We start from the raw sequence: 13701 nt of genomic DNA, 5'->3' as shown, positions 1-13701 counted from the left end.
TGAAGTACATTATTTTTTTCAACTATGGTAATATTTTTGTTTTCTGTGAAGCTGAAGTGCATGCAGTCAGAGATAATACAGTATGTTGAATTGTATTTTTAAACTTTAAAATGCATTACTTTTGAAACTGTATGATTTCCTGATGCATAACTACTGAACACAAATATGTTGCAAGTCAATTGAAAAATCTGAATTAGTGTCACAGTTTATTACTTTCCATTTCACTGTACTTCTAAATATCCTAATATCTCACAGCAGTTTTAAGCATGAATTTAAATGTAAGAGCAACTACAAGATTCTTGTTTTACACATAGATGAAGAAACTTCAGGGATAAAATGACCAACAGATAGTGCCTGGGCTGGATGTACTAATCTTCAGGCTTAAACTTCCAGTTTCCTGCATTAACTCTGGGACTTTAAATTACATTCTTTGATATATTTGTTTTAAAGTTGCAATGTACACCTGAGTCTTTGTACAGAATTTTTTCTGCCTCCCCTCATGATTACAGCAATAGCAGGACATAAGAAAACTGTACATAAGCCAGTTCTATGACAGAGTGGCAGAAACACAATTGCTGAACCATGTAGAAAAACAGTTTGCTGGTACCAGTGCTACCACAGCAAGCAGTGAGGGATGTGTATTGATGTGGCAATAGGAGAGCTGTCAGAAAGCATCAGTGTGGGCACAGTCCATGAATCCCATTTGTCTCCTGTGTAACATGACTGATTACAGCTAAATTACAGTGACTTTAAATGTACAAGTCAATTTTCTAAGCTAATTAAAATCAGGGAGGCTAGCACTTCTAAGGTTAGCAAAATTCAGCTCCTATACACCATACTCAAGAACAATGGAATATATATTATATATATATATATATATATATATATATATATATATCTGATTTTAAAAAAAATTCATTGGCTGGAGTTCAAGGGAACAGTGCTACTAATAATGCATAGATTGCCATTTTACTGTATCCCTTATAACAGGAACCAAATAGGCATAAACTGTGTTTGCAGAGATATGGATATGTTTCCCAAAGAATCAAGGTTCTATTAGAAACTAAATTGAAACATCCATAGAAACAACTCAAAACAGCTGAAAACATACATCATAGATTTATATATATTCAGAAATACTGTGGAGACTTTACACCTTTTGTCTGCAATCTGTTGAAGGCATCTTAGAGATAATCATGCAACTGGTGTCAAGAGAACAACAGCAGCCCATGCTTCAACAGCATACAATAATTCTAAGATCAGCATAGTTCAGCTAATGCTAGAAACAAGAGGATATTTTTAGAAAATTTCCCTCTTAAAGGTCATCTACATCCCGTTGAGCCTGCTTTACAAAAAGACTGGTTTTACCCAACCAAGTCACTAAAGTATAGGTGGGCACTCTTTCTTGATCCTCTCCATTCACAAACTCATCCTTTTGACACCCAATTCATTCTTGTTCTAATATCAAAACAACCTGTTAAAGCTTTCAAGGCAAATGACACTGAAACAGGAAAGGGATGAAGATGCTATGCTCCAAAGGAAATCATACTAAATTACCATTCATAAACTGGTAACAGAAGATAAGTGGTTACAGGGTTGGTGGTACCTCTGGACTACATGTAGGGTCTGAGGTATCAGGCCTCACACCTTTACTCTGTCTGACCTAAATTCTACCATTCTGTTATTTTTAGAAAGAACCTTGGAATACAGCAGCTTGTGAGCCAGCCAGGAGCCCTCAGCACATTTAACAAGGCTCAACAGCCCTGCTAACTTTCTCTTTTGTCAATTGAGATTAATGCAGTGATTAGGTGACTTTCTTAAATGCGGTATTGTTTCATTTCAGCAATAGGAAAGCTACAGTGTATAAAATAATAAAGACTTTGAACCAATTAAGTAGTCTAAAATCATATCTATTTCTCTAGGGCTCAATGTGTCTTGAAAAGCTGGGAAAACACAACAGTTTCAAATCCTCTCTCCCTCCACACACCCCACAGCCAACAACTGTACTTGACCTTCTCCTTTCTAACTATTCTGTCATCTTTAGCTCTTAATTCTAGTGGAGCAGCTGTGTAAATATAGCCAGAACTAAGAAACCATAATCTTCAAAGCTCAGGGATTATTCTCTCTTACTTTCCTGAGCTTTTTGCAAGCAGGTATTTAGCCTGGAAGTACTGTCGAGCCTCCCTGCCTACTTTTTTGCCTTAGATTTTGGGTTTGCCTTTGAGTAAAATCAGTGTGTGACTACTCAGGCCCATGGGGAGCAGGCAGGCAGCATCACCCACCCACCCAGAGGCTCAGGGCTCATTCCCAGCCAGCACCAACAGGACACTGGCAGGGAGGAGACTGAAGTCCTTCATGTGCTGTTTGGGTCTTTGGTCAGCCAGGTCTACAAAACTGCAATTTTTCTTTTTTACAGATGGTTTAAGAAGACTGACTAATGGTTTAAAGAAGGGCAAGGCACCAGCTATATATTGGCCTTTTATTTTGTTCTCAGACAGGCAGGATGGCTGTGGGAGCCCACATGACAGCCCCCAGCACCAGCCTGCTGTGAAGCCAGGCTGTGTATTTCCCTTCAGTTTATTCACACAGCTCTGCAGTCTCATACTGCTCCTAAAAATAATCACAGCCTGCAGAGCAGCATGAGGGGCAGGCCTTCACATATACCTATGTCAGTCAGGATTTAAAAAAAAAGAATGAGCTTTCCTCAACCCCCAGACTAAACAAACAGCACCCTACACATCCCTCCCAGCAGCAACAAGGGTTGTTTTGGCTTGGGGACACAAATCTATCAGAGCAGGCTGTAAACTGTGACCCTCTCAAAAGATGAGTCACCCAGCAGTAAAGTGAAAACACTGATCCTAAAAGCACTGATTCATGCCTAGATTTCTCTCTCAGAAGTTAGGCAGCATTATGAGCACACATTTGCCAGCCTTCATGCACTGCAATCTGACAGCTGACTCACGACTGCATGTCAGGACTAGTGCCCTATATATGGGGGATGCAGGTCGAGTACGTTTTACACACTCTGCCTTACCAAGTCCTTTGTAGCATCAATTTGTAGTATCTAAATCCTCCCTCCATGTTAAGAATGACACTCACCTCTCAACAAGTTTCAGCTAGACACTAATTAACACTCTGCTATTAGTAAACAAATGATCCAAGATACAGATAACATCCCCCCAAGGGAACAAAACTGCTTCACTCAGACCTGCTGAGGTCCGGAAGGGCTTAGCTAGCCCCCACCTGACTGCTTCCAGCTCCTTGCTGGTTTGTGACCACAAAGTCCTGGGAAATGAACTCCTGCAGGCCAGACTGCTCTGTCAAAGACTAAAGATGCACCCAAGTCAGGCTGGGAAGCATGGGCTGGCTGTGGGTATTGCTTTCCACACAAAGAATCAATTGTGTCTCAATAAAACATGAAAATTTGAAGAGCAAAATGTTTCCCTTTTTTTTTTTCCCCAAATATAAATGCAAATTCAGTACAATGCAACTTAAAAGTGATCTGAGAACCTGGAGCCTCATCATCCCACGGTATTTTTCCTAGTTGAAACAGTCTGATGCTCACACACAGCTAGAAATAGCTAGATTCTGAAGGCTGGTTAACTGTGATTGTGTGTAAATAGCTGAGGCAATGCTGTGCAAACTTTCATGAGCTAAGACAAGTGATAAGGTGACAAGACCTTAAAGCTTGTTCAATACCACCAATTCAGATGCAATTCCTTACCTCCTTAGAAAAGCAGGTTAAGATAGTCACCTGAAATCTTGCAGAACACAGCGTTCATCTGTAGCCCTTTGAGCAAAAAGTATTTTCGGTTTAAGATTTGTAACTCCAGCATTGTAACAAAATGACACCTGCTTATTCAGCTACTCTGAAGACTGTCCTACACATATCAGTATTTAGGCCAGAACTGACAATTCATCTTATGGAAAAATGTAATCCACATCTGGCAGGACCATGCCAGCAGGAAATCAGTTCAGATGCTGAATGCTCTCCTGCAATCATTGTTTTGTTCATAGTTGGAAGACTGCCATAGTAATACAGAACACTTTCAGAGGTAAAGCTACTGCATTTGTATACTGTACTCTCAGGACTGTCACTATAAAATTCCAGCAAAACAATTCTAACACAGATAAAGGCATAGCTTGAATTTAAAAACCATCCCTAGAGTCTTCTACTTCCAAGTCAGTATTAACACAGTAAGAACCATGACATTTTAGAAACAGTACTCTCTACCTTCTCTCACCTTTCCCTCCAGAGTGCTAGAGTACAGATCTGTCAAGTCTTTGTAATTAAAATCATTCACTGCTGTTTTTATGCATAGAAGAGTTGAGGGAGACAGCCACCAGATAAAACACTAGCATATTTAATATGCAAAACAAAACACAGTTGTTTTTTTTCAAGCAGTATGCCTTTTCGACTATTCCCAATAGAAGCCTAATGAGCACTGAAAATGGAGCAATTAGTATTTGGTATCAGTTTGTTTACCTGGCACAAAGAGCCAGCCTGCCATCTCACCTTCCTTAGCCCAGGAGCACAGTGCATCCAATAGGAAGGAAAGTATTAGCCAGATTGTACCAGTTATACACCAAATCCATAGGACTCAGCATCACCAATACAGCTTTTTCCTCAGGACTAAGAATAACCTACATTTTGATGTGCCATCAGTTACATAAACAAAAATGAAAATATCAGGGTTTTGAGAGAGAGTATTCTGGTATTTTGGGTATTCTGGTTCAAAATTAGCCATTTTCATTTGCAGGCTAAACAAAGTTTTTCTTGTGTATGCTTGGGTCCTGAAAATAATTAGAAGCTTGCCACATCAACACATTCTACTCATTGCTGTAACTTCTCAGAAGAAAATTCACCCAAGGTTTAACTGCAGATTAATCCCTCAGACAGATTCAGATACACATGGCTAAAGACATTAAATCAAGTACCACCTGAGAGTACATGTGATATATGCCCAACATTGCCTATTAAGTGTTGCACATAACACAAAATAGGGGCTCAGCTAAATACAAGATGTTTCAAATTGTGCAAGAGCCATCACTTTGGAAAAGAGTCATGGCAGCAGGTATTTCTTCCATGAATATAAAGACATACCATTGATCCAAAGTTTTCAATGAGATACCTCCAGTTTCTAACACTGTGACATTTATAAGCCTCACCACATTTTAAGACTTTGGTTATTCAACAGAAATACTGATTTGAGTAACAGCAGAACTAATGTGCATGGAGGTTGCTAAGAAAGTACCACTGCAGCACAAGAAGTCAGACACCTTCTCTCTGCAGGCTTGTTTTCAATTGTTTATTGAGGTTTAAGAAGTCATCCACATTTCTATAAATATAGACATTACTTGAGTAAGTGACTTACAATGTCACCAGTGCAGGTACATATATAACCAACATACAAAAGCTCCACTGGAAGCTACTTCAGTTTATTCAAAAAGGACCAAGATGTCATAAAAAAAAACAAACAGCTGTCACTTTCAGTTATCGAAGACACTAAAGTGCATTTTTGGTTATCTCCTGGTCGAACAGCTGCTGGTTAAAAAGCTTGATTTTTTTTTTTTCAACATAGCTAAATTACATTGATTGACATTCGGTTTGTAGCTGTCATCCTCCTGATACATGGCAGCAGGTAAGAAAAATGTATTACTTTGCTGGTTGAGAGGAGGAAATTGATTTTGCTAGTTTCTACTTTTTTTTTTTAGTCTGGTATTACCAACAGAAGTTTAAAGATAATCTAACATTCTGATGAATTTCTACAGCACCACTAAAGTTAGTCTTAAAAATCCAGGCTCTGCTTTAGCCCTTTTAATTGCTAACCAAGTATCTAAAGAGTCACTTGAAGCTCTGTACCAGTAAGAAAAACTACCCTCCCTTTTCTGTCAAGCACTATCCTGCCCAGTTAACACTGTTTGCACACTCTGTAAACAAGAACAGCTTAAAGCATAATTAAAGCAGAACACAGGCCCACCTTGAAAATCTTCTTCCCCCTTTCCCTCCCCCCCGCCCCCGGCAGTGTCTAATGTTTGAGTGTATAAAGCATTATTACATTCCTAACCACAAAATACTGTAAGAGTCACAACAAAAAAGCATACGTTGCAAGTGACACAGCAATACTGCTTTAATAAAATGGGATATTTTGGGGAGATACAAGATGTGCTCTGCTAATTTTAACTCCATCTTTACCTCATTATAAGTATGTTATATTGCCAGGAAAGTCACCAATACGGCAAAGAATGCTGCACTGGTTAGAACCACAGCAGCCACAGTTGTTCTTTATAGCTCCTTTACTGCAATTCATTGACTTTTGATGCTAGGAGGACATAAAACTCACCATTCAGAAATAAATTACTAATTTTGAGTAACAGTTTAAACCTGATTAGAACTGTATAATGATGAATGGCTACTTCTAAAGAAATAAGAACCTTATATACCAAAAAACATGCTATATGTTGAGAAACCACTTTTTCATGCTCCATCGTGTTGTTTACAGTTTTTACTTGTCAAAGTCTTTCTTTTACCAGTTGAAGAATCCACAGCACTTAAAATTTCAAGTGTTTGAACTTAACGTGAATCAATTTCAAAAAGTGCCAAATTAAAACAAAAACCTACACACGTAGCCAAGCTTTCATAAAAATCCTCAAACAAGGTAAAAAACCAGCCTCAACGAAATTATGGGTTACTAGCTTCATACATGTTTTTAAAGCTGTATAATGTTCACCTAAGCACTCCACTTACGAGCATTAGAAGTTTAAAAACACAGAACACCTTCAATGCAAATTGCTTGCAGAGGGCACCCTCAAACATATGACTACAACACTAAGCAGAAAACCCTCGTTTTATTTGGCTATTTAGACATCCATGTCACATATACCCACCCATCCATTTCCTGATAGCATTACATCATCTATTAGGGCTTCTGAAATAATACAGAGCCAAAAAACTCAGAAGAGACTAGTTAAAAAAAAAATAAAAATCCACAACTGCACAGCCTTCCTGTACACAGCAAGGTTGTGCAACTGATTGTTCAACGTAACTAAGCTTAACGGCATCCAAACAGGCAGGCCTGGCTTTGGAAGCTGTCTTACGTCAAATTTTGACCATGTAACTACCCTAAAAAACAAAGGTCAAAAAAGAACTCATCTCTTCTTTTTCTGCTGCCTCAACATTTTCCTTCGCTTAATTATCATATCATGTAGTTTCTCCAGTCCCTCTTTAAGTCCGTCTCCAATGATTGCACAGGTAGGCTGCAAATGCCAGGGCGTTGAAGAACTCAGCTCGCTCATTGCTAACATTTTCTCTATTTCAGAGAGGGAGAGAGAGTTCCTCAGGTCCTGCTTGTTAGCAATGATAAGGACAGGCACCCCTTGATTCTCAGATATCCTAGTAATCTTATGTAGTTCTGTTTTGGCCTCCTCCATCCTCTCAACGTCGACGGAGTCCACCACAAACACGATGCCATCGGTGCACCTTGTGTACGACTTCCACAGCGGCCTCAGCTTCTCCTGGCCGCCCACATCCCAGAAGTGGAAAGTGACCGTCTTCGAGTTGCCCAGCGTCACTTTGATTTTCTCCGTATTAAATCCTTTAGTGGGGACAGTGTTGACGAACTCATTGAACTGCAGTCTGTAGAGCACCGTCGTCTTCCCAGCGCAGTCCAGCCCCAGGATGACGATGTGAAAGCTCTGGAAGGAAGGCAGGCTGGAGAGGATCGGCGTCTGGTCCGAGAGTCCATTCCCCATTGCCAGAAGGGAAGGTGACAGCAGGCTGCCACGAGCAGAGGCGGCTCCCGCGGCTGCGCTCGGTTCCTGCCAACGACACAAGCGGCCTCAGAGCCCGCTCCGCCGGCGCCGGGGCTGCGCGGCCGCAACGCGCCGGCCACGGCGCCGCCGCCCCGACTGCGGGGGCGGCCGCGGGCAGCGCGACGCGGAACGCCACACGTCCCCCGCCCCGCCCGGCGGCTGCGGCCGCTCCCGGCACTGCGGCTCGCCCGGCACCTGCGCCCCCGCCGCCCTCGCCGCGCCCCAAGCCTACCGCGGCTCCCTCAGCGCGGGGAGGGGCGCGCTGCCCGCCACCCCATGGCCACGCGCCGCCGCTGCTCCGCGGCCGCTTCTGCTGCGGCTCTCGCTGCTCCCGCAGACGCTCCCGCTACTGCTGCGGCTCCCGCTGCTTCTCCCGTAGCTGTCGCCACTGCTGCCGCTACTGCTGCGGCTCCCGCAGTCGCTGCTGCTGCTGCTGCTGCTGCTCCCGCTCCTCTCCTGCCTCTCCCGCCGCCACCCGTGCGACTCTCCGCTGCATCTGGCGGCGGGGCGCCTCCCAGCGCGCGCCTAGCCCCGCGCGCCCCTCCCGCGCCCTCCCATTGGCCTGGCCGCGCGCGGGGGGCGGGGAGCGAGCCGCGCTCCGCCTCGCCCATTGGCCGGCGGCGCCGGCCGCTCATGGGGAGCCCGAGTATCGTACCGTCCGCAGCCGAGCGCTTCGGCCCGCAGGAAGGGGCCGCTCCTCGCCCACGCCCTGCCTTGAACAGCCCCCGCTCCCCCCCGGGAGGCGGAGCCGCTGCCTCACGGGGCCCGTTCGGGGCAGGCCGGCGCGGCCGCACCCTCCGCCTACGGCAGCCCCCGCCCCGCGGCGGGCGGCAGCGCCCCTCCGGCTACCCAGAGCCCCGCCCCTTCTCGGGAGAGCGCGCGTTCATTGGGCGTGGGTGCCGTCACTCCACCGTCCTGGGCCGCCTCTGCGGTGCCCCGCCCCCTCTCCACACCCATTGGGTGCAGGTGCTGTCACTCTAGCGCGCCCCCTGCCGGCTCCGGGCGGTGCCTCTCCGCGCACCTGCGCCGCTGCCGGGGGCGAGCGGCCCGGCTGGGGCGGGAGCGCTGAGGCCCCGGGAGCGCCTTCGGCAGGGGCGGGCTCGGAGCTGCTTCTGAAATAAAAGTGCCAGCCCGTTTGTGCGCCCATTGTACGTGCTGTATGTGCCTTCGACGTGTCCCCGCGAAACCGGAGAGACTGGCGGGAGGGGCCGGGCATAATGTAGTGGGTGACACGGTTGTGATGGACGCGTGGAGCACAGGGATGGCAGCAGTGCTCGGCTCTGAGTGAGCACGCACTGGTGCCTGGCTAAGAAAGAAAGGTTTGCAAGAAAGGTTTCCCACAGCACAGAGGCATGTTAAGTAATCCTGCATTTTCATGTCTCAGGCAGATTGGAGCAGTAAAACGTTTCCCAGAACGAATTACGAATGTCTGATAACACATTGAGTACATTCACTGTTTCCAGAGCATACAGGTGTTAGAGGAGGCCGGCAGGAGGAGTGTTTTGTCTCAGCTCTTCTTGCTGCCGAACATGGTTCTGTTCCCTCCCATGTTCCCTCTGCTCCTTCAGCTCCATGCTCTAAGGTTCTCTTAGCCCTTTGCCAGTGCAGTTTGCACGGCTGTGCCAATGCAGGTGGTCACTGCTGCCTGTGCCGGCTGTACCCGGACCAGTGTAACAGCACACAGAAGGATCAGAGCAGAATATGCTGCAAAAGTCTTCATCTACAGTGTGTAGATAAAAAATTAATAAATCAATCTTTACAATAAAATCATATGTTTAATGGTTAGCTAAAGCTATTGTGCTACTCTACCAGTCCAAGTGTATGTTTTTCTGTAGTCAGTATCACAATCATAGAATCATAGAGTGGTTTGTGCTGGAAGGAGCTTTAAAGATCATCTAGTTACAGCCCTGGTGAGCAAGACACAGTTCTTCCAAAGGATTTCTGAGATTCACATTCTCTGAACCTCAGAGAAAGGGAAAACACAATTGTTATTGCTTGCTGTGCCTGTGTTGTGCCAAAGTAGAATGCAATATGGAGATTGTTTATCCAAAGTGAGGATGTTCTGTTTCCTTGGCCTGTCAGGGCCAAGAGTGTGTGTGTGTGTGTGTGTGTGTGTGTGTGTGTGTGTATGTGTGGACTGTCAGGTGACAGTCACGGGATTCAGTGCAGTTGTGTGCAGTTGTGCACAGGGTGGAGTGCTTGGCAGGTTCAGTTTTAGATGTATAGAATAATATAGTATTATAAAGTAATTAATCAGCCTTCTGCTATCAGTGGAGTCAGATGCATCATTCTCTCCCCTTTGTCAGACTCGCCTTTGATTTGCGATACCCACTGCTGTGGGCAGGGACACATCTCAATAGACCAGGTGGCTCAGAGCTCCATCCAGCCTGGCCTTGGACACTTCCAGGGATGGGGCATCCACCTTCTCTGGGCAACCACCCAAATCTTTGACCAGCTGAGCTTCACTAAAAGAGGACGGTCATTTTCAATATTAGTCTTGCCTTTTTGTCTAGAGGACTTCAAGATTTCTTGATGGGGCTGCTGAAAAGGGTTAATTTACAAGAACATTCAGACAATCATATTTCTTTTTTTCCCCTTTGAAAGCATTGAAAGCATAAAATTACAGATAACTTTATGTAAAAGAGAAGTAATTGAATAGTAAAGGGACATATAATAGTAAAAAAAAAATTCCATCGTGTGCTGCAGGCAATGCTTCACGTTATTAAAGTGTTAAGATACCTATTCTAGTCCTACTAAAAATAGCAAAATTCTAATTTGCTTACATTTGAGATTAATATTTCACTGCTTTTATCTTTGTTCATTATTTACATCCTGATCTTGCAGCTGATTCTTTTTTGAGGAAGTGGCCTGTTTGTATAGGAAGGTGATTTTACATCTATGGAAAGGAGGGGTAGGTTACTACCCCTAAGGCCAGCTGGTAAGGTTTTTGCTGCATAGCATACAATGTAATGGAAAAGCATCTATAGTGAGAGGAAAATTGGGCCTTAATTATTAAATGGATGGTTTTCAGTAATTCCAAATTGGGAGGAAACCAGCTAGAAATGCCTTGTTAAAGAATATTGCTGCAGATAATATATTTATTCATGAAGCTTGACAAGCTGAAATAAATCAAATTGACCTTTATCTCCATCTACAAAATTAACTATCCCCTATTTTTACTGGAAAAATAACCCTATTAGATGTTGTGGTATCCTAAACCTGCATGTGTGATTGTTACCAAGATGCATTCAAACTTTAACGCAGCTTCCTAATAATACATTTTACAATTAATTCCATGAGAATGGATCTTGGCTAGCTCCTAACCTCATGAAAGGTATTTTGATTTTAAACATATGATGCATAAGGCTTGTTTTTATCTCTTGTTCTGCTGAAAAACAGTCAATACATAATATTTTATTGGGAAGGGAGGGATAAAGAACTGGTGGTTTTTTCTAAGGTATAGTGTATCCAACAGAGTGGGTATGAGAAGGAGTCTCATAAATCTTGTAAAAAGAGTTTTATGACATCAGGGAGGTCATTTTAAGATTAGACAGAAATTAGTATCTTCAACAACATGAGCATACCTGTATTTGTAAATATATACATGGAAATAATCTGTGCTCTCCAGAAAATGCCTGGACACTCCCTACAGTTAATTTATCACATTTACCTGTTGTAACTTGCTATGAAGTGAATTATGATCTCTCTGGGGCTGAGACTATTTTTCACTGTAAGTCTTCTTTGCACCTTGATCTTAATTAATGCCTGTAGGCACTTCTGCAAAACAGCTATTAAATAACAATCCAAGTGGATCAGCTCCTCCCAGACACTTCATGCTGCTTTAGAAGTCAAACGAGCAGACTGGGCAGGTGCTGTGGAGTAATGGTATCTAAATTAGTGGGAGTGTAGAAGAGTTGACACATTCAACCTCTGATAATTGAAGGTAAGGGTAAAACAAGGCTCTGATTATCCTGTAGAAGTCCTGAATGAAGGAGCTGTACAGAAAGAGCACCTTTCACACTTTCCAAGTGTGTAGCTGTATGGGGGAGTGGGCTGTTCCTAGATGACAGCTGAAAATAACTGCAAGATACATGTAAGAGGAAACAATGGTGAAAGGCTTGAGCCACATGCAGAATTTTTAATGCAAAATAAGGAGGTGCCTAATTTCTGTGTATGGGTAATTTCACATACTGATACTTTTCTCATTTCCTATCTAATCTCTACATATCTGAGTTCTTTCTGGCTCAGCATTCCTTAGCTCATGAAAACAACTGCAGCTTCAGCTCCTATGGCCTAAAATCCTTCTCCCCATTCCTGTTTACACTGTGCACCAGTGTAAATAGTAATACATTATTTTCTACATAGGTTTCTTACATATATGCTATAAATATTTTCCACTTAGAAGAAGGCAGGGCTGGGGACAAATCATTGTGTTTCAAGAAAAAGAAGCAGTACCTGTATAACATGCAGCTTCTTCACTATGATAAAGTAGTTTGGTTTTTGGTTTTTTGTTTTGTTGGTGTTTTTTTAATTCCTTAATGGCCTGGACATAATTTTGGTTCAAGACAGGTTTGAGGGGCCAGGCTGCCAATGCTGCAATTATTAACTGCTTCTGAGAAACTTAGATAGTCCTTATTAGGGATATGAACCATGAAATTGGTTGAAGTTTTGCCAAGAAAGAATTGGCTTACAGTGGAAAGATAAGATTATTGGAAATGTTAATATTATTACCCAGCAGAGACTTAGGTTACCTTTTAATACATATCACCTCCTTCACTGCAGGAGCTGTCTCACAGTGCTCAGATAATAAAAATGCAAAGGATCATCAAACATCAACTTGCAAGGTTGTGTGTATTCTTCACAAGAAATCGTCTTTCATATGGAAATAGCAATTCTTGGAAATTAAATCTAGCAGTTCATGAGAGGTTTACTGTAGCAGGACATTAAATCAGAGATTTCATTAGTGCTGGTCATTTTAAAGTTAAATTCCACTCAAGTAAGTATGACTGTTGTTATACAGTCACATCTAGTGACGTAGCAGATGAGAAATTCCTTCCAAAGCAATGATAGTGGGCTTGAATTTCCATGGCTAGATATGCACCATATTCCTTTTGTTTTCATTAAATATCTTCATTCTGAAGAACAGGCTAATGGCATTTATTATCCTATACCATTAGCTAATCTCCTTAGAGTTATTTTTTAATAGCACCACATACTGTGTATAGCAAATTTGATTCAAGTCAAATGAAAAATGAAACATCAGACAAATGATCCTGATGTCATGGATTGCAGATGCAGAGGAGCATGGCCAGAACTAAAGAACAGTAAAAGACAGAAGCAAATATGAGCAAATGCTGAAGGAGAGATAGGAAGGAACCAGATGCATGACAGAGCTGATTTAGTTGTCAGACACAAAGGAATGAAGTCCTAGGAAAAATGGAATTATTGCAAGGACTGTGCACTGTCAGCTACAGGTAGCTGGTCTACAGCGATGGGATCCCAACCCCCATCTTCATGAGAGAGATGTGTGAGCAGCCTCGCACCACCAGTTATTGCTGTTCTGTGTGGAAATTGAGCAGATTTCTCAATGTGTATGAAAGAGAAAATCAGTTGCATTTCAGTACAATGACATGGCAGACCTAGGCTGGGGTAATATGTATTAATGTTTGTGTAATAGCAATAATGTTCATTATTACAGTAACCAACTGTAGCTCACTTGTACATTCAAAAATTGAAGTTACTTCTCTTCAACTATACTCTAGATCTCAGAGCTAAAAAAGTACTGCTTTGAATTGTCACATGGTTCTGAAAGTATTGCTTTGAGTTGTTGCATGGTACATAAAATCTTCCAGCAGTTTCACCATGAATTTTGAAACTCCCTTAACTATG

General features: G+C 42.9%; 1 protein-coding gene across 1 annotated transcript; it reads right to left on the bottom strand.

The window, feature by feature from the left end:
• Nucleotides 1-5295: 5295 nt before the first annotated feature.
• On the bottom strand, nt 5296-8273 carry ARL4A (ADP ribosylation factor like GTPase 4A). The gene is made up of 2 exons (XM_058802261.1): nt 8045-8273; nt 5296-7818 (listed from the first exon to the last, which is right to left on the bottom strand). The coding sequence occupies exon 2, from the start codon at nt 7750-7752 to the stop codon at nt 7150-7152; it is 603 nt and encodes a 200-aa protein (XP_058658244.1). The 5' UTR covers nt 7753-7818; nt 8045-8273; the 3' UTR covers nt 5296-7149.
• Between the last annotated feature and the right edge of the window lie 5428 nt (nt 8274-13701).

The sequence above is a fragment of the Ammospiza caudacuta genome, chromosome 1 (assembly GCF_027887145.1).
Source record: "Ammospiza caudacuta isolate bAmmCau1 chromosome 1, bAmmCau1.pri, whole genome shotgun sequence".
Lineage (NCBI taxonomy): Eukaryota > Metazoa > Chordata > Aves > Passeriformes > Passerellidae > Ammospiza > Ammospiza caudacuta.
This window is presented reverse-complemented; position numbering and strand designations above follow the sequence as displayed.